Source organism: Arctopsyche grandis, chromosome 8 (assembly GCF_051622035.1).
Source record: "Arctopsyche grandis isolate Sample6627 chromosome 8, ASM5162203v2, whole genome shotgun sequence".
Taxonomy (NCBI): Eukaryota; Metazoa; Arthropoda; class Insecta; order Trichoptera; family Hydropsychidae; genus Arctopsyche; species Arctopsyche grandis.
In genome coordinates, this window is record NC_135362.1 from 30,344,190 (window position 1) to 30,372,168 (window position 27,979).

Genomic DNA, 27,979 nt, shown 5'->3' on the forward strand with positions numbered 1-27,979 from the left:
CATTGCATAAATTACGCACAGCTAACTATTTTCATTTCTTCATAAAAATATATTACTTATCAAAATAAGTAATATAGTTTTATCAGAACATTCATTTCTTTAAAAGTAGAAAATTAAACAAGATGAAATTCAAATATAATATTGTATTTCAAAGATATTTAAAAATAATTTTGATGAAAATAATAGCACAAAGCGATTTTTATTCAGAAACATGTAAGATGAATCATGCAGCAAACTTTCAAATGAATATATTGTATGTAAATGTCTATTTATGATATTTATTTTTGGGAAACAAATTGATTTGGAAAAATATGGATATATAAATATGGATCATAAAATTCTCGTGACAAAACGAGATAAAACAAACAATTTTACGAAAACGACGGGACGAACGCAAAGCACAGCCAAACAGGACATATAGTCACCCTAAGTGTAAGAGAATATGTCGAGTTTCCCTAATAGTCGTGAAATTAAGTTTTTAATTTAAATGTTTATAGAGGAAATTGAGGAAAGAGACGAAGATTAACGAAGGCAAACATAAGTACCTGGAAAAGCGGGCTAGTGAAGATAAATAAAGTAAGCGTAGACGATTCAGAAAAACGAAGCAAACCTTTTCAAAAAGTAACAGCAGACTAATGCGATACGGCGAATACTGATGTGACAACATTAATAATGCAATCAAACGCTACTATCAGTATCAGATTAATACAGTTCGATATAATGAAACGCCACCTTAATGTATTGCGAGATATTTCTCAAAATTAAGAAAAGTAGACTTATGCCACTTTCAATTACAACGCCTCATACATATATTTAACAAATTTAAACACAAAAAATGTCGAAAACTAAATAATTCAATTAGAAAATAAAGAGACAGTACATATATATATATATGAACGTCACAGTTCATCACCCATCATTCAACTGTATAACTATTTAAAAGTTTAATTGCACAATAAAAAAAAAGTTTTAAATTCATTATTATAATTAATAATTTATATCACATCACACATAATAATTTAAAACAAAAACATAAAAACATGTCTATGTCAGAGATTGTCTAATAATAAAAATTAATCTATAATCTATAGCGTATAAAACTAAGTACAGTAGTTATCCATTGTATTTTGATTCTCAGGTTTTTTTAAGCCTTTGTTTTTTTTGGGCATTTTGTCTGCAACACTCGTAAAATTCTTTTTAACGGTGGATGTCGATTTTGAAGGAAAAACATCAAGTTTAGAATGACCTCCAAATCCGTTATAAGATGTTTCCAATTCTTTTCGCTTTTGTACCATTCCTTTAAAAATACTCGTACCTGAAGAGCTATCCATCCTCTCAAAAAGCTTTTTATTTTTCAATATGTATAAATCGGGTTGCTGAAATACAACACAATAATTAATTCAAGTTTAAATAAACATATGTATGTATGTATGTACTTGTTTTTACATACTTTTATTGTATTCGTGGTTTTTATATTCGATATATTTGAACTCTGCTTCAGAAATAAATACGGTGAAGAAGTTTCAGCAAGCTGAAATATATACGAATAAAATAAAGTATTAAATTTGTATACAAAATCATATTTATTATTGTCATAAATACAGACCTTCGAAGTTTGAGAACTGGATGGGTTTTCGTCACACTCTATCGTTGTTAAATCATTAACAACACAAGGCTTTTTAATTTTAATGTCATCGTCAAATTCTATATCAGATTTTCTCTTAGATGCTAAAATTTGGGCTGAACTATCTGTTTGAGCATTTTCCATAGTTTCATTCACAAGAGTAGTTGGAGATGTTTTCAATTGTATTAATTCTCTTTCAATATTTTTATTTTTTTCTTCTAAGTAATTAATAGTGGATTCTAAAGTCCTAATATATAATAAAATTGATAATCATAATAATATTTATAAATAATGTTATGATGAAAATTGCACTAACTTTAATTCCGATGATTGTTCTGAGTTTTGATTTTTTAAACGTTGAAGTTCATTTTGTGAAGTTTTGAGTGATTTTTGAAGAGATTTCTTTTTAGACTCTGTTTGAATCATAGCTCTATAAATATAATATATAAATGGTTAGTTTTACTTTTATAACCTTTAAAACAAAGCTATACAATAATTAAGTAAAATAATAAATACTTTTTAAGTACAACAATGTAAGTATTAAGAGCCTGGGGATCCGTTATTTTTTGAATAACAGATTCAACTGTCGCAGGAGTACTATCAATAATATCTTGCAAACTAGTGGAAAAAATTAAAACAAAGAATTATGGCCGTGGAAATACACATAAAGCAGAAAAAGATAAATAATTACCACTGAAGATGATCTAATCGTTCTTTAAGCGCTTTGACTTCGTTCCTCAAACGAGGCAATTCTTTAGATTCTGTTTTCATATACTCAATGCGTTCCTTTAATATTTCAATGACTCCATTTTTCTCTTTGTTGCTTTTTTCTAAAGTGCATAATCTGTCTCTATAGTAAAAAAATACGTATGTATATGAAATATTAAATTTCAAAGTGTCTACATATATTATGAACAGTCAAAAACATACTCTGTGGCTTTACAAATTTCACTGAGTTGTTCCTTGTCTTCTTGACACTTGGTGAATTCTTTGTCTTTTTCTTTCATTTGAAATTCTACAGTATCCAATTTAACTTGAAGGGCACCAGCATCCAATATAATTCCGTCTGTATTCATAAAATTAAAATAAATTCGGTCTAGCGATTTTTCCGTCGTTTTTTTCCTACATTGAGGACAACTTTGTGACCTGTAATTATATTCATTCGACGATTAACTAATTAATTTATAAAAAATTGAATGTACAAATTGTAAAATACACCAACCTTTCGATCCATTGTAACAAACACGCATGATGAAATACATGACCGCAGCGGGTTCCGACTATTTCATCAGTTTGAGAGAACAAATCGCTGCATATCACACAATTTGCGTTCATTGGTATCGGATTTGAAAATACAACTTGATAATAAAACTTTGATTAGTAAATCCGCCTCATCGACATTTATTCATGAAAAAAGTGGATCAACACAATCGATGGTAAGTAAATATTGAATTTATCAAAATGTTTGAAAAACCGATAATGTGACAGTTGAAGAGTTTGACAGCCACGGATAGATATTGCCAACGTAACTTTTCCATACACGAAAACATATTTTTTCTTATTTCATAAAGCCATAAACGATTCTAAAATTGAAATGCTTTTATGAGTTTCCATACACTTACTGTCATAACTATGATATAGTTAAAGAATTAAGATGTGAAACGATTTAATGAAAAGTATTTTTTATTGAATTTTTATATTTATCCTGAAGAATAAAGTTTCCCCCGGAGCATGTACATTTTGTAGTACTCCACTTCACCGGATATTTTTTATTGTTGTTGAAATTTTTGTCGTCCTAAAATCGGATGAATTGGAAAGTATGATGGTAAGAGCAAAGTTTTCTGATTTTTACAAATATAAGTAAAGGTTTGGCAAAAGCTATGATCATGTCTTTGGATATGCTTAAGTTGTGACGTGAGTATGATGATCCCTACAAAATCATGTATTATTCATAGTTATAGAAGCTCGCAGTTGCTTTTTCCTGTTAATATTATCTCTTTTTCGAAATCATTATCTTCCGAGTATTTTGTGCTTGAGGGACTATCTGTATTAGTATTTTCTTTTTGTGGTGACTGAAAAATTGCTATTAGAGATGGCCGCATGGATTCGACCGTGGAGGATTTTTGTGCATTTTTAAATTTTGAAAAATATTTTGTTTCTTATACTGTCGGGCAAAATCGAATAGTCCCTAATAGCTTATAATCAGACTTTGGCGGCTGAGATGCCGCCATAAAATAACAATAGACCTTTCCATTGTCCGAGAAAGTGGGAGAGTAAAAAAACGGTTAACAATAGTGAATAATTTTTTTAGCCGTCTAGCATCGTTGTCGCCGATCTTTTATTATAATGATAAAACAATTAGATTTAGTACTAATAATGCGAATAAGTATAGAATCGAAATTTTAATAACAATAAAAAATATCCGAACAGTAAAGCACTATCATGGTAAAACGTTTTTGCCTCACCGCTCCGTATAAGCCCCCCTTTACATGGGCAGGATGGATTAGACTGGCATTGAACCATCGCCGGGTACGTTTCAGATGGGCTGGATGAATCCTAACCGGTATATTCATTCGACCCGTCTGAAACATTGCATACCTACCAGTGGCAGCTCGTGTGTATTGGCTGCAGAGCTATAGCCCTCTCATTATAGTACAAATGCATACTATTTTTGCCCTCCATATGGACTGCAGATCTGCACATGTGCATGCTATTTTTGTCTGCATTTTGTAGGCGGGGTAGCGATGTGTTGACCGTATCCCGGCCTAACGAAACACTGTTGTGCTAGTTTTATAAAGTTTTATTGTTTGCCTATGGTTGTACAAAGGTATGGTATTTGTGGGCAAGAGTATGTCGTTCAGCGGTCTCTGGATATGGTAGAGTGTCGCTGGCTCGGCATTCAGCTATGTTCAGAAGGTCTCTGGATGCGGCAGTGTGTTGCTGGCTCGTTGTTCGGCTATGTTCGGAAGGTCTCTGGATACGGCAGTGTGTTGCTGGCTCGTCCGGCTGGTTGATCTTCCAAGTCCGCGTAGTGTAGTGATGGCTGGTCAGGAGCTGTATGTCGACGCTTGCTGCTGTGGGTCGACTGGCGTTGTTTGGGTTGTACCTCCTTTTATAGTGTTTCTGGAATCGCCTGACCGATGGTGGTGGTTTGTTGATGCGTAAGAAAGGAATTTGCTTTTGTCGAGGCGTAGAATTTTCTGGAATGATTGATGGAAGTGGTTGTTGATGCGTAAGCGCATGTGGTTGTTGATGCGTGAACGAGGAATGCACTTTTGTCGAGGCGTAGAATTTTCTGGAATGATTGGCGCCGTTCCGCTCGATGTGGTTTAATGGTGGCGGCGTGTTTCGACCGTTTTGGTTCCACTCGACTGGTAGGGGCGTTCCGCTTGAGTTTAATATAATGACTGCAGGTGTACGACGTCTGGTTTTCGGGAATGTAGTTTGTTGTTGCGGAATATTCTCGAATGTTTCGATGACGATGACGACGACGAGATTCCTACAATTTGATCACTGGTATGGTGAACGAGCCACTATAGCCCAATTACTCTCTGCAGCCCCCCCCCCCCCCCCTTCTTAATGAATTTTTACGAGCCGCCACTGATGCCCACCCATACAACACAGCACCTAGTAACCGGCGCAGGCATAGTGTCGGTCTAATCCATTTTTCCCGTGTAAAGGGGGGTTTACTGTTCCGAGGACTGCTGGAACGCGCTGGTTATAATGTCCAAGCCATTTATAGAATGTGTATGTACATCGTTTATATAAATTACAATGTTGTAGGCGGGGGGTAGTTGATGTTGACCGTATTCCAGCCTAACGAAACACGGTTGCGTTTTGTTGGAATAGATTATTTTTATTATATAGTTTTGGGTATACAAGTGTATAAAAGGTTATGTTGATGAAGCGGGTATATTCTGGAAGTTCTCGAAGCGGCAGGATTCGGCTGTGTTCTGGAGCGGTTCTTCTATGTTGGTTGTTGCAGGTTGAGTGAGTCTGGGTCTATTGCTGGTCGGCTGCTTCTAGCTGACTGGTTGTTGGTGTAGCATGGTCTGCTGCTGTGTGTTGACTGAATGTTGACCTTCTTTTTTGTGGCTACGTTTTATCGATAGTTTTCTCGGGTAGTGACACTCCCTTGACCTATTCATCTAACGTGTTATATGGGATCGGACTCACGGTGATGTTTGTAGTGCGGGCTGGTGGCTGCTCGCTTGTGGAGTGTTTGTCAATCTAGAACACTAAGCAAAATTAGTGCATCATCTGTGGGATACTGTCGGTGTTAGTGGGTGGTTAACGGGTATGGACCGTTTGGAGGTGGTTGAATCTGGTTAATTTAATTGGATGTTAATTTTAGCCTATACCCATCTTCAGGATGTCGATGGGCCTTAACTGACTGTTGAGCCCGCTGTGCGGGTTTATATAGTGGTTCGCTGTATGCGGTTCGTGTTCAAGGAATGCGGTTCATTCCGTTAGATTTGTTCGGGTGGAACATTCTCGAATATGTAGTGCCGTTCCACTCGATTTAGTTTTTATCACCCTTTGTTCCAGGGAGTCTTGATGTTTATTCAATGGGTTACAATGTAGCCGTTGTTTGTTAAGCTGCGCTTTAATGGATGCAGGTGGTCTTCAACTTCGATTTGTTAGGGTGTGTAAAGATATAGCACGACTTGTGATATCACCTATTTCCCTCATCGAACCTGTGGGAATCTCGTCTCCATCATCAAGACATTTACTGCGACGCAGAATACATTCCTAAAACCTTCTAGAAAGCTCCACCCCAACCAGGTGAGCGGAAACAAACCGGTCGAAGCACACCTGCAGTCATTAAACTAAACTCAAGCGAAACGGTGCCGAAACCTTCTAGAAAGCTCCACCCCTACCAGTAGAGCGGAAACAAACCAGTCGAAGCACACCTGCAGCCATTAAACTAAACTCAAGCGGAACGGTGCCGAAACCTTCCAGAAAGCTCTACCCCTACCAGTAGAGCGGAAACAAACCGGTCGAAGCACACCGCAGCCATTAAACTACATCGAGCGGAACGGTGCCAATAATTCCAGAAAATTCTACCCCATCGACAAAAGCACATTCCTCGCATACGCATCAACAACAGCCACCACGGGTCACGTGATACCCAGAAACACTATAAAAGGAGGTCCAACCCAAACGACGCCAGTCGACCCACAGCAGCAAGCGTCGACACACAGCAGCAGACCAGAGACCTTCTGAACATAGCCGAACGCCGAGCCAGCAACACACTGCCGCATCTAGCGACCTTCTGAACATAGCCGAATGCCGAGCCAGCGACACTCTACCATATCCAGAGACCGCTGAACGACATACTTTTGCCCAAATATTCCAATACCTTTGTACAATATTTAGGCAAACAATAAAACTTTATTAAAACAAGCACAACAGTGTTTCGTTAGGCTGGGATACGGTCAACACATCTTACCCCGCCTACAAACCTATTCTGTACAAATGACATCATTGCGTCCTCTTCTCGTACACGAAAGTTAGCCGTGGCCGAAGTACTTCGTCCAGCTTACCCATAAAGGCGATTCGACTCGCTCCAGATACGCAATCACGAGTACACGGGAAATCCCAAGGAGCTACGCACCTACGCATCAAACATAGAACACAAAGGAAGACCTCGACCCCGTCGGAATCTTCCAGAACGTGATCTCACCAGCCCGGCTACGCGTTGCTCAAGCAACACATTTATAAACTAGTGCATCGTCCCCAGATGCCAGTGAGCTTCAGGAACTCGACTTAGCTCGTTCCAGTGAACCTTTACCTACTTCGCTGTACATACAAATACACCTGTATTAATCGAGTAATAAAGATCCTCTTCAAAATTCAACTGAATTTCCATAGGCCGGAAAACGATTCATAGGTGGAAGTTTCTCGACTCGAGATGACGTTGTAGGCGGGGTAGGATGTGTTGACCGTATCCCAGCCTAACGAAACACTGTTGTGCTTGTTTTAATAAAGTTTTATTGTTTGCCTAAATATTGTACAAATGTATTAGAATATTTGGGCAAAAGTATGTCGTTCAGCGGTCTCTGGATATGGTAGAGTGTCGCTGGCTCGGCATTCGGCTATGTTCAGAAGGTCTCTGGATGCGGCAGTGTGAAGCTGGCTCGGCGTTCGGCTATGTTCAGAAGGTCTCTGGATGCGGCAGTGTGTTGCTGGCTCGTTGTTCGGCTATGTTCAGAAGGTCTCTGTATGCGGCAGTGTGTTGCTGGCTCGTTGTTCGGCTATGTTCAGAAGGTCTCTGGTCTGCTGCTGTGTGTCGACGCTTGCTGCTGTGGGTCGACTGGTGTTGCTTGGGTTGTACCTCCTTTTATAGTGTTTCTGGTTGCTGGCTGTTGTTGATGCGTATGCGAGGAATGTGGTTTTGTCGATGGGGTAGACTTTTCTGGAATGATTGGCACCGTTCCGCTCGATGTAGTTTAATGGCTGCAGGTGTGCTTCCACTGGTTTGTTTCGGCTCGAGTGATAGGGGTGGAGCTTTCTAGAAAGTTTTGGCACCGTTCCGTTTGAGTTTAGTTTAATGGCTGCAGGTGTGCTTCGACTGGTTTGTTTCCGCTCTACTGGTAGGGGTGGAGCTTTCTAAAAGGTTTTAGGAATGTATTCTGCGTCGCAGTATATGTCTTGATGATGGTGACGAGATTCCCACAACGTCAATGGTTGAGCGTGGGAAATGTATCCTCCGTCGGAATAGATGTTTCGATTGGGGTGAATCGGGATTCCTACAATGTGTATAGCCAAACCTTACATTGGAGTAAAATACAATTTGGAAATAGTGTAGTTGCATGGATAAAAATGCTTATTGCATTTTAAACCCCTGAATAAGACCGTATTTGTGGTTTAAAAGGCATCCGGTATGGTCGTATTTGCGGCGTGTGAGGGTCGGCGCGGTTGTCGCTCAAAATAAAGTATGTGTTGGCGGCGCGGCCGGTGCGGCTGTCAGTTGCGTTGGGCCGCCGGACCCCTCCAAGCCGCCGCCCCCGCCGCTCCCCGCGCCCCCTTCGCCGCCCCCGCCCCTCGCCGGCTGCCCCTCCACTCGCCCGGAGCCCCGCCGCACCCGCGTCAGTACTCTCCCAGCTACTACTAATCCTACTCATACTCGTACTCGTACTCCCACTGGAGTGCACACACAAGCCCCCTTCCTTATCCCTCGCTCGTAGTTCCCTTCGACGAGGCCCCCGACCGCTCGTCTGACTTCGCTTCTTCATCACCATCTCACCATCTGACCATCTCACCACACGCCTCGTCCTCACTTCCGATTCGGCACACCCCCAGATACCTCACTTCCTCATAGCCCAGTATATCGAGTGGTCTCGCATATCGCACCTTCATAAGTCGCACTCCTGACCTTAGTTCGCACTGCAAATCAACTCGCCGCTATCGCGAATCAATTTCATTCATCGAATGCCGCTATCGTTAAAGAAATGTGTTTGTGCAACTGGTATGGAATATAACCATTAACCTCTCCCATGTCGAATGACCTGTGACTGAATTTATGAATGACTGCATGTCGAAATGGTTCACTATTCAACCGCTAATTGTTCCTACTGTAGTGTAAATCCGTAATTTTAGTGAATCGAAGTCAAATATTGTGTTTATGTTGAAAAATATGGAAAGTGAAAATTTGACAGGTTATCGTTTTTGCATATTGAATGTTTTGAAAATGTCATTTTCAAAAATCTCTTCCGTCGAAATGAATCAAACTGCGAATATATTAACAATAAAGATTTCTTTAATAAATTGGTTTTTAAAATTTTTAATAAAAAAAAGATTTTAAAGTCAAATTCGTAAATTTTTCAAGATGATAAACAATGCTTGAATCATCGTCATCATTTACAACCATTCGCCTGAAGGCCTCTCCAATACATTTCCAGTCGTTTCTGTTTTGGGAAACTCTCATACGTATCAAACCCATATACCTTTTTGGTCTTTCTTGCACCCTTTTACATTCTCTCGGGTACCATTCGAGCACTTCTATCGACCCACCCATTACCATTTCAATCTCTTGGCTCTCACCATTATATCAACTATCTTTGCCGTACTTCTTATACTTGAACATTGTACAGAAATAATTCAATAAAAATATATTATTATGCATTTATCATTTTACAGGAGAGCCGAATAACAAAAAAACTAATGCATTCTATGTTGGATAAAATAATAACGCAACACATACATATGTATGTAATTTGTTTGAAATTTGCGAAATTCATTATAAAAGAAAATAAAAACTTCAAAATATCATACAATCATTAACAAATCTTTCATTGATAGTTGCTTTATTTAACTTGTACAAAAATTACATAGTGTTTTTGTATCATATTATCCAAATACATAATTCAACATACAAATCAGAAGCAGAAGATTTTACAAATAACAAAAGGCCGTCACAAAATATAAATAAACATTGTCCGATACTTTCAATTTAGCAAATTAACAGATGTGTATCAGAATGATTGAGTCTTTCACACATCATTCACAATCCGGCTATCCTGGAGAAGCTTAAATTTTTTGCTCCGGAATATCATAGGGTTTTGCGAAAGCATGATATCTTGTTGCCAATTAGGGCTAAAACAAACGTGCTCATGAACTCGCCCCTCTCGAGAGCTGCTCGACTCCTCAACTTACTGGCACATTCCTTGGACCTCTTCAATGCCAGTTATGTTGATGTGGTCGAACACATCCTACATGGCACGATATAATTATCTTTGTTATTTATTTGTTATTCTTGTTTTGTGTATTCTTCTTCTTTTTTATTCCTCTCCTCGTAGGAGGTTGGATATCCTGATATATATCTTCTCTCTATCCATGGTTGCCCTGCTTCGTACATCGTTTGGACGTTCCATGTTGCTAATTTCATGATTGACCCGGAGATTCTTAGCACCCTCTGACCATCTAAGGCCTGCCGGGGACTGAGGGCCGACGCTCTATTTTTGTCAATCATGATATTTACTTGGAACATTTAATGTGGTGGTTTTCCGTTGCCTTCCACATCACAGTTACACAGCCGTACCATTGTCACAACTCCGCCTGTGTATGTCTGGTTCTAAGCTTTTTCGATTTCAATACTCTATAACCTTAGCCCAGTACTGGTAAGTGTTGCTGCTCACTACCAGGGATATCTACTCATCCCGGGAAAAGATAATGAGGTAGTTTTCCTCATCTCAGTGTCGCGGCCAGTAAAGTCGTCATTCAACTGCTGCCCGCGAGTGACAGAAAGTGTGCCGAGTTATATGATACGCCATACATTGCCACACCTCTGTACTACTGCAGCTGATGACCTGCAGTAGGGGGGTGTTTGTTTAGTGCAGTGGTTTCTCCCTTACCTTCTGCATCGCAGTAGTTCTTTTGAATTTCTTTAACTTGTCAATGCTGCTGCCCATTGACAGCGATTTGTTTCTGGAGTTACCTTCTCACGATTAGGTGGAGATACGGGTCAAGTGAATAATTTCAGGGCTGTTTGTTGAAGATCGCTTGAATACATACATATATACACTTCATGTATACTTTATGTATACTTATCATTGAAGTAGAATGGGTAGAAGCGCTCTCAGCTTCCAAAAATGTTGCTACAAAAACTCCGTGCAGACGGAGATTTCGGCTGTTTTGCTCAGTTGTTTGTTAAGCTCTGTAGCAGTAGGATCTCTTTGAAATAGGCTCTACTAGTGAAATTGTGTGGTAGTATTAGTTCGACAAAGTCCGAACATCTGTACGTGCACGTGCTAGATGTTCGGACCAGCCTCACTCATTGAAAAACAGTTATTATTACTTTATCTACATTGAAGTAGTATGCATAGAATTGCTCTCAGCCCCTAAAAATGTTGCCACAAAAAATCCGTGTGCCCGGAGATGTCAGCTGTTTTGTCCAGTTGTTGTAAGGGACGATCACTTCCACGAATTTTTTTTCCTCACTCTTTTGTCTCTCTTCTGACTTTCCGTCTCTCTCTTCGATGGCTCGCTTTTAAGCGATACGTTTTGTTAGGAATGACTATTCTATACATTATACTTCAATGATACTTATATTATATTTGTATTAAAACCGCAGTACCTTTGGGGCTACCTGTCGAGTCTCTGTTGTATTGATTTTTTTTAAATATAATGATTTAAAACTAATCGAAATTGTCCAAAGTTCGTATTATTTTGATGTTTCAATGTGTTTTGGTGTTGCAGGTCGAGGATGAGATGGTTGAGAGCGGGCGGTGGTGTGTGAGGCGATGCAGACAGAGGCCGCCGGGCGCTACGTGCACTCGGTGAGCGATCTATACGCTGCGGACGAAGTCGAACTTCTACTGGAGGAGCTACGGGAACTGGAGCGGCCGGCCGGCCGGCGGCCTGAAGACATACAAGACTTTGAGATAGCCGGCAGCCAGACGGGAGGTGGCGGCGTAGGCGGCGGCGGTGCCTGGTCACCCGACGGCACCGTGCACTCGTGGGACAGTCACCCTCACTATCGGCGGACACCACCGCCGCCGCCTGCGCGCATCGCTCCCCTCTACTGTTTTTTAGGACACTTGACCAGCTCCGTCGGAGCGTTACGGTTTATTGTAACGGTAAATATTATAACCATTTATAGTTTCCTTAATCCACCATCGAATAGTCATATGGAGTCCAAGTGAAACTATAATACATCCTCTCTCTTGATTGAAAGAGTACAGAAGAAGTTTCTTCGAACCTATAATACACGAGAAAGTGGGTGACCGTCACCGCACCGACAGTCAAAAATCGAAAATGTTCGTTTACCATGCATACATATGAAAAACGGTTAGCAACGTTTCAGATGGGCTGGATGAATCCTAACCGGTAGATTCATTTGGCTCGTCTGATACATTGCATATCCACCAGTGTTGGTTCGTCTATATGGGCTGCAGGGCTATAGCCCTCCCAGTATAGTACAAATGCTTGCTATTTTTGCCGTCCATAAAGGCTGCAGATCTGCTATTTTTGTCTGCGTTTGATCACCGGTGTGGTGAACGACCTACTACAGCCCGATTAATCTCTGCAGCCCCCCCCTTAATGAATTCTTACGAGCCGCCACTGATACCCACCCATACAACACAGCACCTAGTAACCGGTGTCGGTTTAATCCATTCTGCCCGTGTAAAGGGGGGGTTTACTGTTCTGAGGACTGCTGGAACGCGCTGGTTATAATGTCCAAGCCATTTATAGAATGTGTATGTACATCGTTTATATATATATCAGTGGCGTGCGGTAAAACTCTCTCCCCCCGTCGTACATCCTTACTTAATTTGCGCGAGCTGGATACAACAGGAACAAGAGGAACAGGCTTTTCCTTCCGTATCCTGCGCGCGCACATTAAACAAGGCTGTATGACAAAAAAAGAGATAATTTCACCGCATGCCACTCATATATATATATATATATATATATTATATATACATTGTACCGTTTACCATGCACCCTTTTTTTTTGATCTTTCGATTTTCGATCATTGCCTTCCGATATTTGCTTTCGGTGCCGTGAGGTAGACCCATGAGAAAGTACGTGTATTATTTATTTTCAAGAATTGTTGCCAATTCCAAATGCTTCTTTGGAGTATTAAAGGGATGAACGGGTAACTGTTCGATTTTATCGGAGCCTATATTTCAGGCTCCTGAATGTGGTAGAGCTTTGCGTCATCGTCAGACTTTTCCAATATATTGTCGCGAGAATGTGTGCTTTTGCCAACTCGTCTCTTGTAGAGGCACTCCGCTTCCTCAATGTTATAGGAGTTTATTTGAGATTAATGAATGATAATGTATTTTATTTTATTGTTTTTTCGTAAAACTGCTTTGATGCATTGGAGTCAGATTAATTGGTGTTTTTATCATTTTTATTACATGTAAAAATTATAATAGTAAAATATAAATAAATAAAAAGTCGAAGGATTCATATTTATATTCCAGAGATTCAGATTCAGAGTCATAGCTCTTTGACTTAAGTCAGTTGCTAAAAATCGAGCGAACTTGAATTTATTCATATATTTTTTCTTAATATATGAATATTGAGTTACTAATGAATGTGTAGGGCTTGCAATGAGAGTAACAATGTATGCAAATCTGCTACTATCTTTATAATAGTGTTGTGCCTATTGTTGATTTCGGAATGGAATTCATAAACCACACTATTGTCGCTAGCAGTTTCAGCATGCATAAATCTTGCGGTCAATTCTCATCGCCCCCTCATTTTATCCCTTTACTTAACTTCACAGGCTTCATAATTGAACAATTATAACTGCTAGCTTTTTCACACCATCTCATATAAATTATATATTGCGAGTAGGGATAGCAATACCGATAGTACTGGTATTTAACCTAAAATAATCCTTTGGTACTACCGGTATTTAATAAAGAAATACCGATATTATGGATTTTTTCCAAAGTAGTTTTACCCATTTTTCTCAACTACATATATGGTGCGGATTACTCTATTCCTAGAAAAATTCTAAACGATTTAAGTTTTATATAAGTATGCCAATAACGAGTGTAAAATCCGCCACATGCAGATTTGTCAAAATTGCGTTTTATAAATTAAAATAGAGATACTATATTTTAACTGGAAATTTTGAACTTACGCCCACATTTCAAAAGCTTTCGCCGTGATTATATCTAAGTGATCTGACATACAAACGAGTACAGTGTTCATAATTTATTCCCCATTCCCCAGCTATTTGACTCTTGCATCTCCAGTGAGCGACGTTTGGATGTCTAATGAGCTTTAGTCGGAATTGCAAAAAAAAACTGAAATCAAACAACAAAAAACACTATGTTCTACGAAACATTATTATATTTTATACCTGGGACGTACCTACTTCACAGTTTTGTACCCGAATATCCTGTATTTGAATGTTTGGGTTTGGTGTATTTTTCAACAAACATGTTGAAACATACAAGCAGTGGTGGGGATATTGGGAGCATTGGTTTTTTTTTATTAACAATTGATTAATTTAAAAATAAATAAATGCCCGTAATACCAGTTGAGGAGACGGCCGATTTTTGACAAATTCGTTACGTTAAATACATATATTTTACTAATCATAGTTACAATAGTATATACAGAATTAGCAATTCAAATTTTAATTCAACCAATGCTTTCGTTACTTGTTATTTTATATAGATTTTTAATAAAATGTGTTTTTTTTTTATTATTATTTTAGGTTTGCTCATTGTGCAGTGTGTGGTTGGAGTATGCAGCAGGTGGTGCGGAATTATGGTTGTTGCCAAATGCATCTCGGTTGAGGTTGCTCCTGGCGACCGCTCTCTTCGCCCTTATGGCCTCTTTGGCGTTGCTTTTTCTTGATATTTCCCGGCTCGTCCATCTCTTTCCATTCAACTGGGCCAAACTTGTAAGCTTACTTCATATGCTCGTATATCTACATATTTATATGCTTTATATTTCAATGTTTTGTAAACGATGCCCCGCTCTCGACAGAATGCGTGGATATACATTTGCATTGGATCGATGTATGTGATCGCCAGCTCCGTTGTATTGGCCGCCGTAGTCAGCGATAGCTATTGGTGGGTGGAAAAAAGGAAAACCGACATGTTGATCGCTTCTGCGGTATGTTATTTTATTTTTTATTATATTTACAAATGAGTCTTAATACAATTCAAACCTTCTATAGTACATTAGTAGTATTAGTCTAAATTTTATTAAATTAGTGCCATTCTCATCTGCAGTTGTAGAACATTCCAGAACATTATTGACTGAACCAGTCGATACTACATATGTAATGAATGCTAATATGATCATGTTCCATAGCTATTTATTAGCAATTTGAAAAATTTACCCACACACTTGGAAGTTGGTGTGATCTGAATGAATACTGAGCCTCGGCCCGAGGGAATATGGTGCCCCTAGGCAGATTGGTTTCAGCGCCCCCTCCCCCCCCCTTAAATTTTTAAACAATAAATTTCATGGAAGTTCTTGAAATTTTATATTGAAGAAAAATATATTACGATAAAAAAATTAAATTGAAAATTTATATTCAAAATAGGCATGTTTTATGCATAAAAATTAATAAAATACCGATAACTATGAATAAATTCGGTAATGAAGATATTTATTTATATTCAACAATGAATCGAAGAATTTTATAGAGTGAAATTTAGGTTAAGATATTTAATTTCGTGAAGAAAATCCATCCCTGATATATATGTATATATGCATACATATGTTACAGCGGTATTTTATATAAGACTAGCTGTATTACCCGGCTTCGCTCAGTGTTTATAATATAAACCGCTTAAACGTGACTAAGCTAATTTAATTAAAAAAAAAAAAAAAATTAAAAAAAAATTTAAAAATTAAAAAAAAAAATAAAAAAAAAATAAAAAAAAAATCAAAAAAAAAAATTAAAAAAAAAATAAAAAAAAAATAAAAATAAATTAAAAAAAAAATTTTTAAAAAATCAAAAAAAAAAATCAAAATTTTTTTTTGCCTTCTAGGGCTTCGCCCTCGGCGCCCCCCTGAGCCTTTGCCTTCTAGGGCTTCGCCCCTCCACGCCCCATGAGCAATTGCCGTTTAGGGCTTCGCCCCCCTTAGTTAATGCCTTTTAGGGCTTCGCCCCTCCGCACCCCCATGATTAAATGCCGTCTAGGGCTTCGCCCCCCTTAGTTAATGCCTTTTAGGGCTTCGCCCCCCGCGCCCCCAAGATTAATTGCCGTTTAGGGCTTCGCCCCCCTTAGTTAATGCCTTTTAGGGCTTCGCCCCTCCGCGCCCCCATGATTAAATGCCGTCTAAGGCTTCGCTCCCATGATCAGTTGCCTTTTAGGGCTTCGCCCCCCGCGCCCCCAAGATTAATTGCCGTTTAGGGCTTCGCCCCCCTTAGTTAATGCCTTTTAGGGCTTCGCCCCTCCGCGCCCCCATGATTAAATGCCGTCTAAGGCTTCGCCCCCATGATCAGTTGCCTTTTAGGGCTTCGCCCCCCGCGCCCCCAAGATTAATTGCCGTTTAGGGCTTCGCCCCCCTTAGTTAATGCCTTTTAGGGCTTCGCCCCTCCGCGCCCCCATGATTAAATGCCGTCTAAGGCTTCGCCCCCATGATCAGTTGCCTTTTAGGGCTTCGCCCCTCCGCGCCCCCATGATTAATTGCCGTCTAGGGCTTCGCCCCCCTTAGTTAATGCCTATTAGGGCTTGCGCCCCATGAGGCTGGGCCCCCCGGGCCCCCTTCGGGGCCCCACGGGGCTGCGCCCCTTGTGGCGCCCCCTTTTGAGCCCCATGGGGCTGCGCCCCATGAGGCTGGGCCCCCCGGGCCCCCTTCGGGGCCCCACGGGGCTGCGCCCCTTGTGGCGCCCCCTTTTGAGCCTCATGGGGCTGCGCCCCATGAGGCTGGGGCCCCACGGGGCTGCGCCCCTTGTGGCGCCCCCTTTTGAGCCCCATGGGGCTGCGCCCCATGAGGCTGGGCCCCCCGCGCCCCCTTCGGGGCTTCACGGGGCTGCGCCCCTTGTGGCACCCCCTTTTGAGCCCCATGGGGCTGCGCCCCATGAGGCTGGGCCCCCCGCGCCCCCTTCGGGGCTTCACGGGGCTGCGCCCCTTGTGGCACCCCCTTTTGAGCCCCATGGGGCTGCGCCCCATGAGGCTGGGCCCCCCGGGCCCCCTTCGGGGCCCCACGGGGCTGCGCCCCTTGTGGCGCCCCCTTTTGAGCCCCATGGGGCTGCGCCCCATGAGGCTGGGCCCCCCGGGCCCCCTTCGGGACCCCACGGGGCTGCGCCCCTTGTGGCGCCCCCTTTTGAGCCTCATGGGGCTGCGCCCCATGAGGCTGGGCCCCCCGGGCCCCCTTCGGGGCCCCACGGGGCTGCGCCCCTTGTGGCGCCCTCTTTTGAGCCCCATGGGGCTGCGCCCCATGAGGCTGGGCCCCCCGCGCCCCCTTCGGGGCTTCACGGGGCTGCGCCCCTTGTGGCACCCCCTTTTGAGCCCCATGGGGCTGCGCCCCATGAGGCTGGGCCCCCCGGGCCCCCTTCGGGGCCCCACGGGGCTGCGCCCCTTGTGGCGCCCCCTTTTGAGCCCCATGGGGCTGCGCCCCATGAGGCTGGGCCCCCCGGGCCCCCTTCGGGGCCCCACGGGGCTGCGCCCCTTGTGGCGCCCCCTTTTGAACCTCATGGGGCTGCGCCCCATGAGGCTGGGCCCCACGGGGCTGCGCCCCTTGTGGCGCCCCCTTTTGAGCCCCATGAGGCTGGGCCCCCCGCGCCCCCTTCGGGGCTTCACGGGGCTGCGCCCCTTGTGGCACCCCCTTTTGAGCCCCATGGGGCTGCGCCCCATGAGGCTGGGCCCCCCGGGCCCCCTTCGGGGCCCCACGGGGCTGCGCCCCTTGTGGCGCCCCCTTTTGAGCCCCACGGGGCTGCGCCCCTTGTGGCGCCCCTGGCGGGGCCCCATGAAGCTACTCGCCTTGCGCCCCCGCGGGGGTGAATCCATTGAAACGAAAAAAAAAATCGGCGCCCATGGATCGAAAAAAAAAAAAAATCGAATCACGTGTTCGATGACGTCACCGATCTACGGACGAAGACGACGAAGACGACGAAGACGACGACGACGACGACCAAGGATATTTACATACAAAGTCTCTTTCCAAATTATAGATTAGATACAAATCCAAATTATCATTTGTACCGACGACAGTTTGTTTTTTTTACTAGTTTTATTCGTGAATCGTTGATATTTGACATTCAACTTCCTGCGTTCCTCGTAAATTATAATATTTTAAAATCAGTATCGTTACTTAGAGTAAAAAAATTAAGTTGAATATAGAATGTTTGGTGCCACTTTAGTATGCGATGGTCTACCTTCACATGTGTACTATATATTCGCGATCTACCTTCACGTTTTTACTTTAATATGCAGTCTCACTGTCTCGGTTGTCGTGTGTGACCGTGAGACTAACAACCTAATCTTATATGAATAGGGACAACCCTAACTTAACCTAACCTAACCTGACCCTTAAATAAATAGGTGTTGGCTGCTAAGATTTGTTTTTTTTTTTTTGTGAAAGTATTGATGAAACAACACCTATTTATATAAGGGTTAGGTTAGGTTAAGTTAGGGTTGGCCCTATTTATTTAAGATTAGGTTGTTAGGATGGGTATTTTCTTCGCTGCTGACGATATTTTGATAGAAATGCTTGGACAACATTATGGGGCGGCAGGAAAAAACAAAAATTATAATAAACAGATCGTTGCTACGATACAAATAAAAAAAATAGTCGACTGCGATTCAAAAGTAGACCGCATACTAAAGTTGCACCGAATGTTTTATTTTTTCAATTTAATTATCAAAAATAGAAAAATGGGGGCGCTTCGCAGCGCTCCTTGTCTATGGCGCCCTAGTCTGCTACACCTTTGAGCCGGCCCTTTCAACACTGCTTCTTTTGAATGTGAGATTGTAACGTGTCTTTATGTGAATGTTTTCAGTCATTCGGATTGATAGGCGGTCTCGCCAGTGGTGCAACGGCGTTGATTTATTGCTACCGAAGGCCATCATTATCATCGACGTCGGCCTTGCTGGCGGCCCCGTCACCGTCGCCAATGGGTTCGCCGAGGCACACGCCATCACCTTCGCCGTCGCCGCCGATATCACGTCGTGCTCCGACATACTTGCCTGTGCCTGTTGAACCTGACCCGTTGCCATGCTCCTCTAAAACTCCCTTATAGTGGTCCCCTACTGCCAATACCGATTTTGATACTGAACAACTACACCACGACATGTCATACTGATTATTTACATTACTTCAATGTATGCATCGTTTAACTGTTTTGCTCGATATATATCGTTCTATCGACACAAAAAACATTTCAAAATGAAATGTGAATGATTCGTGTCAATTGGTGTATTTGTATCAGTGGCGGGGATCGTTAGAAACTCTTACGCTGTTAGAGCTGTAGGAATTTATATCGTCATATCAACAGAGATTCAAAAGGAACTCTTTGTTTGCTGTTGACATTGACTGTAGACATACATAGTTAAACGCAAAACAAATTACGTATTTTAGTGAACAAAGTAATCAAAAAAAAAAAAAAAAAACAACTATAAAATATGTGAAATATATATAATTGTTTATTTAGTTTGTGGTACAAAAGACTAGGGATGTTAGCACATCCTGTACGGTGAGTGATAAATATGATCTTACTAATCAGTGATATAATCCGTGGAGGTGAAGTGTAGTGAAAACCCATCCACTGGTTAAACTGTGTGACCTTACTGTAGAAACATAGTGTGTAGACAAACAGAAAAATGTTCACATTTTAAATGACTTAAATTACTAGCCAATACTCGTTACTTTTTAATTATTATGATCTCATTTTTATCGTATTTCATTTAGATTTTTTTATTAGATATATGTATTGTATACATTATGTTAATTACGATATATTTTTTTTGTCCTTATTTCATTACGATTTGATCTCATTTTTTTATTAGATATATATATTGTGTATTAAAAAAAAGCGTGCAAAATACTCGTCTATGTAATACATATGTACATATGTATCGAAAATTTCACGCTTTATTTTACTGTTTATATTTTCGTTTTATACTTTTAAAAGTATCCGATTGATGAAGAAAACTATAATTAATAAGACTGCATGAACGTTTTACTGTTCGAGCAAAAAAAAATCAATACATATTCATTGCCGATTTGTTTTCAAGATGACTCATCTCACTCAAGTCTCATCGTAGTACTCCTTTTATTGTGTTTTATACTTCCATCGTAGCTATTATTATTATATAATTCGAAATGTTTGAATTTTTGAGGAATACAAAATTTTTATTTTTCTACTTAGAGTATGGATGCTTTCTTAAGATATAACAAATGTATTGTTGACAAATTTTCTCGTCTATGTTGTAAGTATTTTTGTAATACTGATGCAAAAATTTCGACGCGAGGATTCGGAACGTTCTGTAAGTTACACAACACGGAAAGTGATGTTAAATTAACCCTTTGCCCGCGGCAATACATATAGCGAACAAGCCCTGTACGCGGCGGTACCTTTTTCGCGTATTTGGCAATCGAGTTTTCGACCTTAAATACAGATTTTAATATTTACTCAAGTAACCAGATATGTTAATTAACACATACAGTATTATTTTAAACAATAAAATACATAATATATCTCGTAGTTTTGGCTTAATTGTCAAATAATCATTCTTCATACAATTGAGACGCATCGTCTCAATTGTATGAAGACGTGACGTCACATAAACGAGGTTTCAGTATGGTTCCACAAAAAACTTTTTTGACTGGTATATATTCATTTTAAGCCAATTGAATAGATGGCATTCAACTGTCAGTAATATATTCAACCAATTTTGAACCTTAAACAGTTGAAATAGGCGCATATAAGGCTCAAAATCCCGTGCAAAGTTCAGAAATTCTATGGAAGACAGCCGCGCTACAGACTTGTCGGCCAAAGCTTCCATAGAAGAAGGCCGCGGGCAAACGGTTAAATACGTCTATGATTGAATAGTGAAAAGAAATGACATAATCTGTATATTATTTTTTGTCCATACTGATAGATGTATTTATATATACGTGTATAAACACAATAATAATAATGAAAAAAAAGAGTAAAATAAATAGAGTGGATTGTCAACATTCGTTTGTTGCAAAAGGCCTTTTAAATATAGCATTGTACTGTTTTATTTCTAATGTTATAAAGAAGTATCCATTAGATATTTATTGTATATTTATTTAAGTGTTCTTTAATTAGGTTAATAATACCATGTGAGCCTTTGACGCCCTTTACTTTGACACGTATTCCGGTAGCGTTTTGAGTTCTAGTAACGTTACGAGAGTTCAGTTACAGTCCATACGTTTTTTAGTAGACGTAGATGTCGAGAAAATCGCCGTGTGCACTGTGTGTACGCGGCGTACGACCGTATCAATTTACAATTATTACGTTCTCAAAGGTTCACAAAAGTGTTCAAGTGGAATTTTTTTGTAAAACATTCTACTGCGCAGCACAATTAGTGATTAAGTAGATGTTGTGTGTGACATGAAGACGACGTGGTGTTTAGGATGTTTGTTCATTTTTAAAAAGCGTTTCTCAACTTCAGCATATTGTGTTCACTAGTAGACTTGACCTTACATTATTATAAATATCGCCGTTTTTATTAAGAAATCAGTTTTATAAAAATTTAATTACAAAAAGAAGAGTTAAACGATAAATAAAAAAATATATCTTAGATTTGTATCGACGAACGTGCATAGTATTGCCATCATACGTACATACGTGGAGCAATATATTTTTTTTAATGATTAAAGGTTGGTTCAGTAATTGCAATCGATACGGCCAGGCCCGGCTCGAGGGTGTATGGCACCCCTAAGCAGGTTGATATTCAGCGCATCCCCTTCTTATTTTTTTTTAAATAATAAAGGTTGTGGCTATTTGCAGGTATTACATCTGCGACAGGCGCAAAGCCTTCTGATAAGATATTTAATTTCGTGAAGCAAATCCATCCCTGATATATGTATATATTTCGTATAATGTCACGTTTCAGCAGTGTTTCATTAAAATACAATTCCAAGTAACCATTTTTACTGATAACAATTTATTGTTTTATCTGTGAGTTGTTGACATTCGACAGTCGAACCCCTGCGTTCCTCGTAAATTATAATATTTCATAGTCAGTATTGTTACTTTGAGTTGAAAAATTAAATCGAATATGAAATGTTTCATAAGTTAAAAGAAAACCTTTTTTTTTTATCAATTTTATAATCAAAAATATCGCAGCGACCCTTAGCTATGGCGCCCTAGGCACTTGCCTGGTCTGCTGTCCCTTTGAGCCGGCCCTGGATACAGCAAACAGTTTACTGAGTTTTTTGTAATAAATTCAATCATTATGTAGTTTTTGACAATGAAGAAAAAGGGTAATAGAATTAGTTTACAAATTCCAAAAGAAGTTCGTAGCACATTATTATTTCACTATTTATATTTGAAATGACATTGGAAACTTTGTATTTTAATTACTAATATCATTAGTTTCCGAGATCAATACTTACCGTCCAATGTCATTTCATTCCAACAAAGTTCCATACAATCACTTAAGAACGTATTCTAGTCATTCAAATGTTCCTTTTGTTTGCATTTTCTTACTTTTATACTTGTTTATTTATTTATATTATTTGTAAGATAGCTAAATAGTAATCTAGTCATTTTTTTACTATCATTTACAATTGATCCAAAATCACTCTAATTACAAAAAAAATGAGTCATATTATATTATCGATAAATTTGATTTTTTATTATTGGTTTTATCACTTTGTACTGTATGATAGTTTTTTTTTTAGTAAGTGACAGCATTATCGAATAGGACTTTTATATTGATGTAAATAATTTTTTTATGTTTAAATTGTGTATGAAATGTAAGAAATAATAGTTACCATTGAAAACAATTTAGCTTTTTAAATATTTATTGACACATTTTTTCTAGCATTTTTCCATATCAATTTAACCCTTCGTCATACAATGAACATGAAAAAGAAGTACGATGATCAACCTTATTGAAAAGTACCAAATAATATATACAACAAACGAGTAGTCATTCTTTACAGTTCAATAATATACATATATATTATAATATTTTTAATTTTTTATCCACTTCATATTTTTTTATTGTCACTAAGGCTATCACTTTCAAAGACTTACAAATATTTAATTTACCTTTCACACGGAAATGTTTCAATCGCATATATTTTACATGAACTCGGAACCTTCCCTAACGTTTTCAATTATTCTTTCACTGTGTAAAATATTCTCTTTTTCAATCATTTATTTTAAAAACTTCCAGTGGCTTTGAATCTATATGTATAATAGTTTACTCATTATTCAAACCAGTTTGACGTATTATTCCGTTTTCTGTTTGTACATATTGAACTGGATGATATATTTACAGCTATTGTTTCCAAATTTGAAAATATCTAAATGCATAAAAAGATTTATCTTATAACCAAAGAATATATAAAAAAAAAAAAAAAAAGTTATATAAATATCGTCAATAAGGTTGAATTTTAAATGAATGTGAATGTATCAGATCTGATACCATGAAATGAAGGGTTAATATTTTTAAGTAATGGATGAATCTAAAAATTAAATAAAAATTTTCTTATAAACGAATCTCTTTTATTTTCCCTTGTTTTTAATTTGTATTATGTAAATAAATAGTTGCAACTAAAGAAATGCGTTTTAATGTATTGTAACGTGGGAACATTATGGGGATTATCCGCAGTCTAAAGTGCATGCGGGGGCTAACAATGGAGACCCCCGAATTGGTCTAACGGGACTCAGAGTCAAAGTCAGAGCATCGTAACCTGTGCACCGCGGTAATATGTGTTCCCCGAACAGCACTTCGGCCTAATGCGTGCGAGTGAGATCGCGTGTGAGGGAGAAAACCGATGTTAGTTAGTGTTTTGTCCCTATGCATATACGGAATAACTATGAAGTATTTATGTATGTACGTAGCTGACAAACTCTACGAGTCGTAAACAATGTGTGCCGCGAATATCCAAAGGTTACGATGCTCTGCTCTAAGTGGTCGATAGAATTCCTAGAGCGCGAGAGCGTGAGACTCACTTAAAACTGTAAGTGTCTAGACAATAGAGGCATAAACGAATTAGGGAACTTATCTTTTATAAGGAGGTATTCTGGAGCAACGCTGGCTGCGTGTGGACCTGCGGAATCATTCAATAAATGCTGTGAAGCGACTTTGGCCTTTCATTTAGATCCTCAACCCACCCCTACGCAACAATATTGTTGCGTAGGGGTGGGTGGAGGATCCAAGTAAAAGGCCAAAGTCGTTTCACAACATTTATTGGTGATTAAGGAGATACACGCACTGGCAGTGCTCCGTCCAGAATGTCTTGATATCGCCTAAGTACCGCCTTATAAAGGGCAGGTCTCTCAGGGCATCTTCGACGTCCGGTTTGTTTACCTATTGTTATGGTCACGAACTAGATGTGCCACGGAAGTCAGGCCCACGCTACCGCTACGGGTTCTGAGAACTCTACCGGAATGCGACCGAGTTACCGCTACTCACGCTAAGTGCATTTGGGGGTATCTCATTGTTAGCCGACTTATACTTAAGCCTGGAGATAATCCTCGAAACCAATTATAGCGGTCACACAGTCTCTGGGATGCTACTCGGCCTAATCCGATTGCACTTACTCGGCGGTGTATGTAACAATATTATAAAATACTTTCAATTTATTATATTATTATCATGCACATACCTATTTGACAAACCATTATCTATCTAATGCTTACCTATCTCAGATTTCGTCAGTGGAATTCTAATCCTCAATTATTTTTGTACGCAAAAATATTACGAAATTTTGTATGTTTTAAGTCTTATTGATTGACTTATCTCACATTTGATAAGATTGTGTAATATCAATTAATTTAATAAAGCAAAACAGTGGCAGTGGTAAATAATCTCGCATTGCGAGAAGCTGGATTGGAGCAAATTACATACCTCTCGTCTCCACTGTCAGTTTTAATGTTGAAATGAACCGACAAGTATCTGTGAGCCATCAACAGGCTTTAGAGAAGAGGTTTTCCAGTCATAGTTTCATTCTATCTCCAGTTGGCATATTGAAAATATTTGTAATTGTAAGTATTGCGTCAATTTCTATACTTGAGAAACTTCATGTTGCTACACTTATAAATAAACCTCTAAAGTGCAAAAAAAATATTTTTAGAATGAAAATTGTTTTATCGACCTTTCTATTGTATCATTTTTGTCGCGCTTTTCCGACATTTAGTTTTAAATGCTTGGTTTTAACAATGTTTTTGACCGAAAGTGGATGTATGAGGTTTTTATTTCAATGTAAACAAAAAAACTATGACCTGGATAATTCTACATTGTTCTTCCAATCACAACGAGTGCAAATGTACGATATACATAAGTACTATATTTAATGTGTGTGTTTTTTTTATCTCACTGGATCATGTATGTAATGATAGTTGGTGTTGTTTTGATAATGATCGCTTGTTCAAAATGAATACACGCATGAATTTATTGTTTTAAAGATGTTTTCGATTTTCAGATACTGTTTTTAGTCGGATCTATTATCTCTTTAAGTGCTGAAGTCTGTTCAAAGTATGGCCAATGGTTAGAATTAACATTTCCCATTGTAACGGTGGTAAATGGTGTTTTGATTGCATTATTGTACGTTGTGTTCATATTAGGCTTAGCTAAAGGAGTATCTGGGATTTGGATAAAGATAGTAAGTTCGATGTGCTAATGAACATACACTTACAATATCGCAGTTTGATTTAATTCTATACATACATAAATATGTTATTCTTTTCAGGATCTTGTCATTTCTACAGTGACTGCAATATTATCATTAGTTTTATCAATTCTTGTTTTGGCCAACTGCTCCAACGATGGAGCAATAACTATAGTCCCGGGTGTAAGTATTATATCAGGCTTAATGTATTATCATAATCAATCAGTGACTAATGTGACACTTTTCCGTCAGATTTTTGGAGTCGTGGGTTCGCTGTTGCTGTTTATCAGCGCTGCAACGTTGTTCGTAACGTGGCAAAACACCGGGGATGATGTAGTAGAGGCTCCCGTTCCTCGTGAGCCATTTGATCTCAAAAGAAAATCTGTAGCCATATGAGCAATTCATTAGTTGTAAGCTAAATGTATATTTTGTAAATAAATCATAAGATATTTTTTACTTTTGTGTTTTTCATTTTTATTCGGATTTGATTATGTATCGGTAGTTTGGTATGTGTATACGTATGGTATTCGTTTTGAAGAGTAGCTATTAGATCCAGTTATTCTGTCAATCAAGGTAAGTGCTCCACTGCAATGCATTGTCATAATGACAGTATAGGAATGCATGTGCATTTGCAGATTAATGCATTATGTATCGAGAACGTTTTATAATACTTGGAATAGGGTTGAATTTTGCTTAGTACATATTAACATGGAATATAAGAAAATATCGGATTTTAATATGAAAACCTGCCTATATCTTCAAAAGAACTTGATTATGAAAAAGAATATAGTATTTTTTAAATACATAATAAATAAAGTATAAGAATTTAATTTTAATTATATTCTCATATTAATTATTTAGAAGAAATAAAGAGACGTATGAAATTGGGATGGAGTGCATTTGGACGAACGAATGTTGTTTTTTTTTCAAATAAAAAATGCCATTCTGTCTGAAGAAAAATATCTTCGATCACTGCGTTTTGGCATTGAGGACGTATGGATGTGAAACTTGGACATTGAACGCCAAGACGCTACACAAAGTCCAATGCACTCAAAGAAGTATGGAACGCTCTCTGATTGACATAACGAGGAAAGACAGGAAACGGAATACGTGGGTGAGAAGTATGGCAATGAGTAGTGGATAGAGTGAAGAGATTGAAATGACAATGGGCGGGCCACGTAGCTAGAAGAATGGACGAAAGGTGGATAAAATAAGTACTAGAATGGTACCCGAGAGAATACAAAAAGGTAAAAGGAAGATCGTAGGGAAGATGGGTAGACGAAATTAGGAAAATGTGTGGGGTGAGATGGATGAGAGTTGCGCAAAACAGAGACGAGTGGAAGCGTGTTGGAAAGGCCTTCATCCAGCAGTGAATGGTGAGTGGCTGTAGACTATGATGATGATTATTTATTTATTAGCACATACATATGTAACTTATAACAAACTAAGATAAACTAAAAAAACAGTGGTCGACGAGCACCAATTACCTAATTTCTACGTTACAACAAGTTGTACAAAATGGCAAATAACTTGGCTTAGATAAATTTCCATACAATTAATATAACCAGTAGCATGGACTAGTGGTTAGCATATTATGCTTGCGAGCAGAGTGGTCACGGGTTTGAGTCCCACTAGAGTTTCGCTGCTGGCTAGACCTCGGTTTGTGACTCCAGGTCGATTGTTTCTTATCAGATTGTAGGAATGTAACACAACTTGTACTATTACGAAACTAAGTCAATGATATCACCTATTCCCTCCCCCCCCCCTCCCCCATCGAACTCGAGCTTTACAAATGAGATCATCGCGTCCTATTCGAACACGTAAAGTCAACCTAGTCCGATATACCTTCGTTCGAACCATGAACTCGCTCCAAATACGCAATCACGAGTAGGTACATGGGAAGCCCCACGGAGCCAACTAACTACGCACCAAACACACCACACAAAGAAAGACCTGGACCCTGTAGGAATCTTCCAGAACGTGATCTCACCATATGTATTAATCGAACAATAAATATCCTCTTCAAAGCTCAACTGAGTTTCCATAGGTCGGGAATCGGTCAAAACCTATCACCCGATCTATAAGAGTTTGCCAAATTTTCTGATTTTC

At 39.3% G+C, this 27,979-nt stretch overlaps 3 protein-coding genes across 3 annotated transcripts; 2 read left to right on the forward strand and 1 right to left on the reverse strand.

The window, feature by feature from the left end:
* Positions 1–130: 130 nt before the first annotated feature.
* LOC143915420 (uncharacterized) lies at positions 131–4,344 on the reverse strand. The gene is made up of 8 exons (XM_077436058.1): positions 2,847–4,344; positions 2,555–2,770; positions 2,316–2,474; positions 2,141–2,242; positions 1,941–2,054; positions 1,607–1,871; positions 1,451–1,531; positions 131–1,376 (listed from the first exon to the last, which is right to left on the reverse strand). Exons 1-8 carry the CDS (start codon positions 2,957–2,959, stop codon positions 1,101–1,103), a joined length of 1,326 nt encoding a protein of 441 aa, XP_077292184.1. The 5' UTR covers positions 2,960–4,344; the 3' UTR covers positions 131–1,100.
* A 4,178-nt stretch (positions 4,345–8,522) lies between these two features.
* LOC143915203 (uncharacterized) lies at positions 8,523–19,647 on the forward strand. The gene is made up of 5 exons (XM_077435702.1): positions 8,523–8,715; positions 11,825–12,204; positions 14,808–14,996; positions 15,083–15,211; positions 19,056–19,647. Exons 2-5 carry the CDS (start codon positions 11,869–11,871, stop codon positions 19,293–19,295), a joined length of 894 nt encoding a protein of 297 aa, XP_077291828.1. The 5' UTR covers positions 8,523–8,715; positions 11,825–11,868; the 3' UTR covers positions 19,296–19,647.
* A 5,411-nt stretch (positions 19,648–25,058) lies between these two features.
* On the forward strand, positions 25,059–26,326 carry LOC143915204 (uncharacterized). Its single transcript, XM_077435703.1, has 4 exons — positions 25,059–25,247; positions 25,685–25,864; positions 25,952–26,053; positions 26,123–26,326. The coding sequence occupies exons 1-4, from the start codon at positions 25,143–25,145 to the stop codon at positions 26,264–26,266; spliced, it is 531 nt and encodes a 176-aa protein (XP_077291829.1). The 5' UTR covers positions 25,059–25,142; the 3' UTR covers positions 26,267–26,326.
* Positions 26,327–27,979: the final 1,653 nt, after the last annotated feature.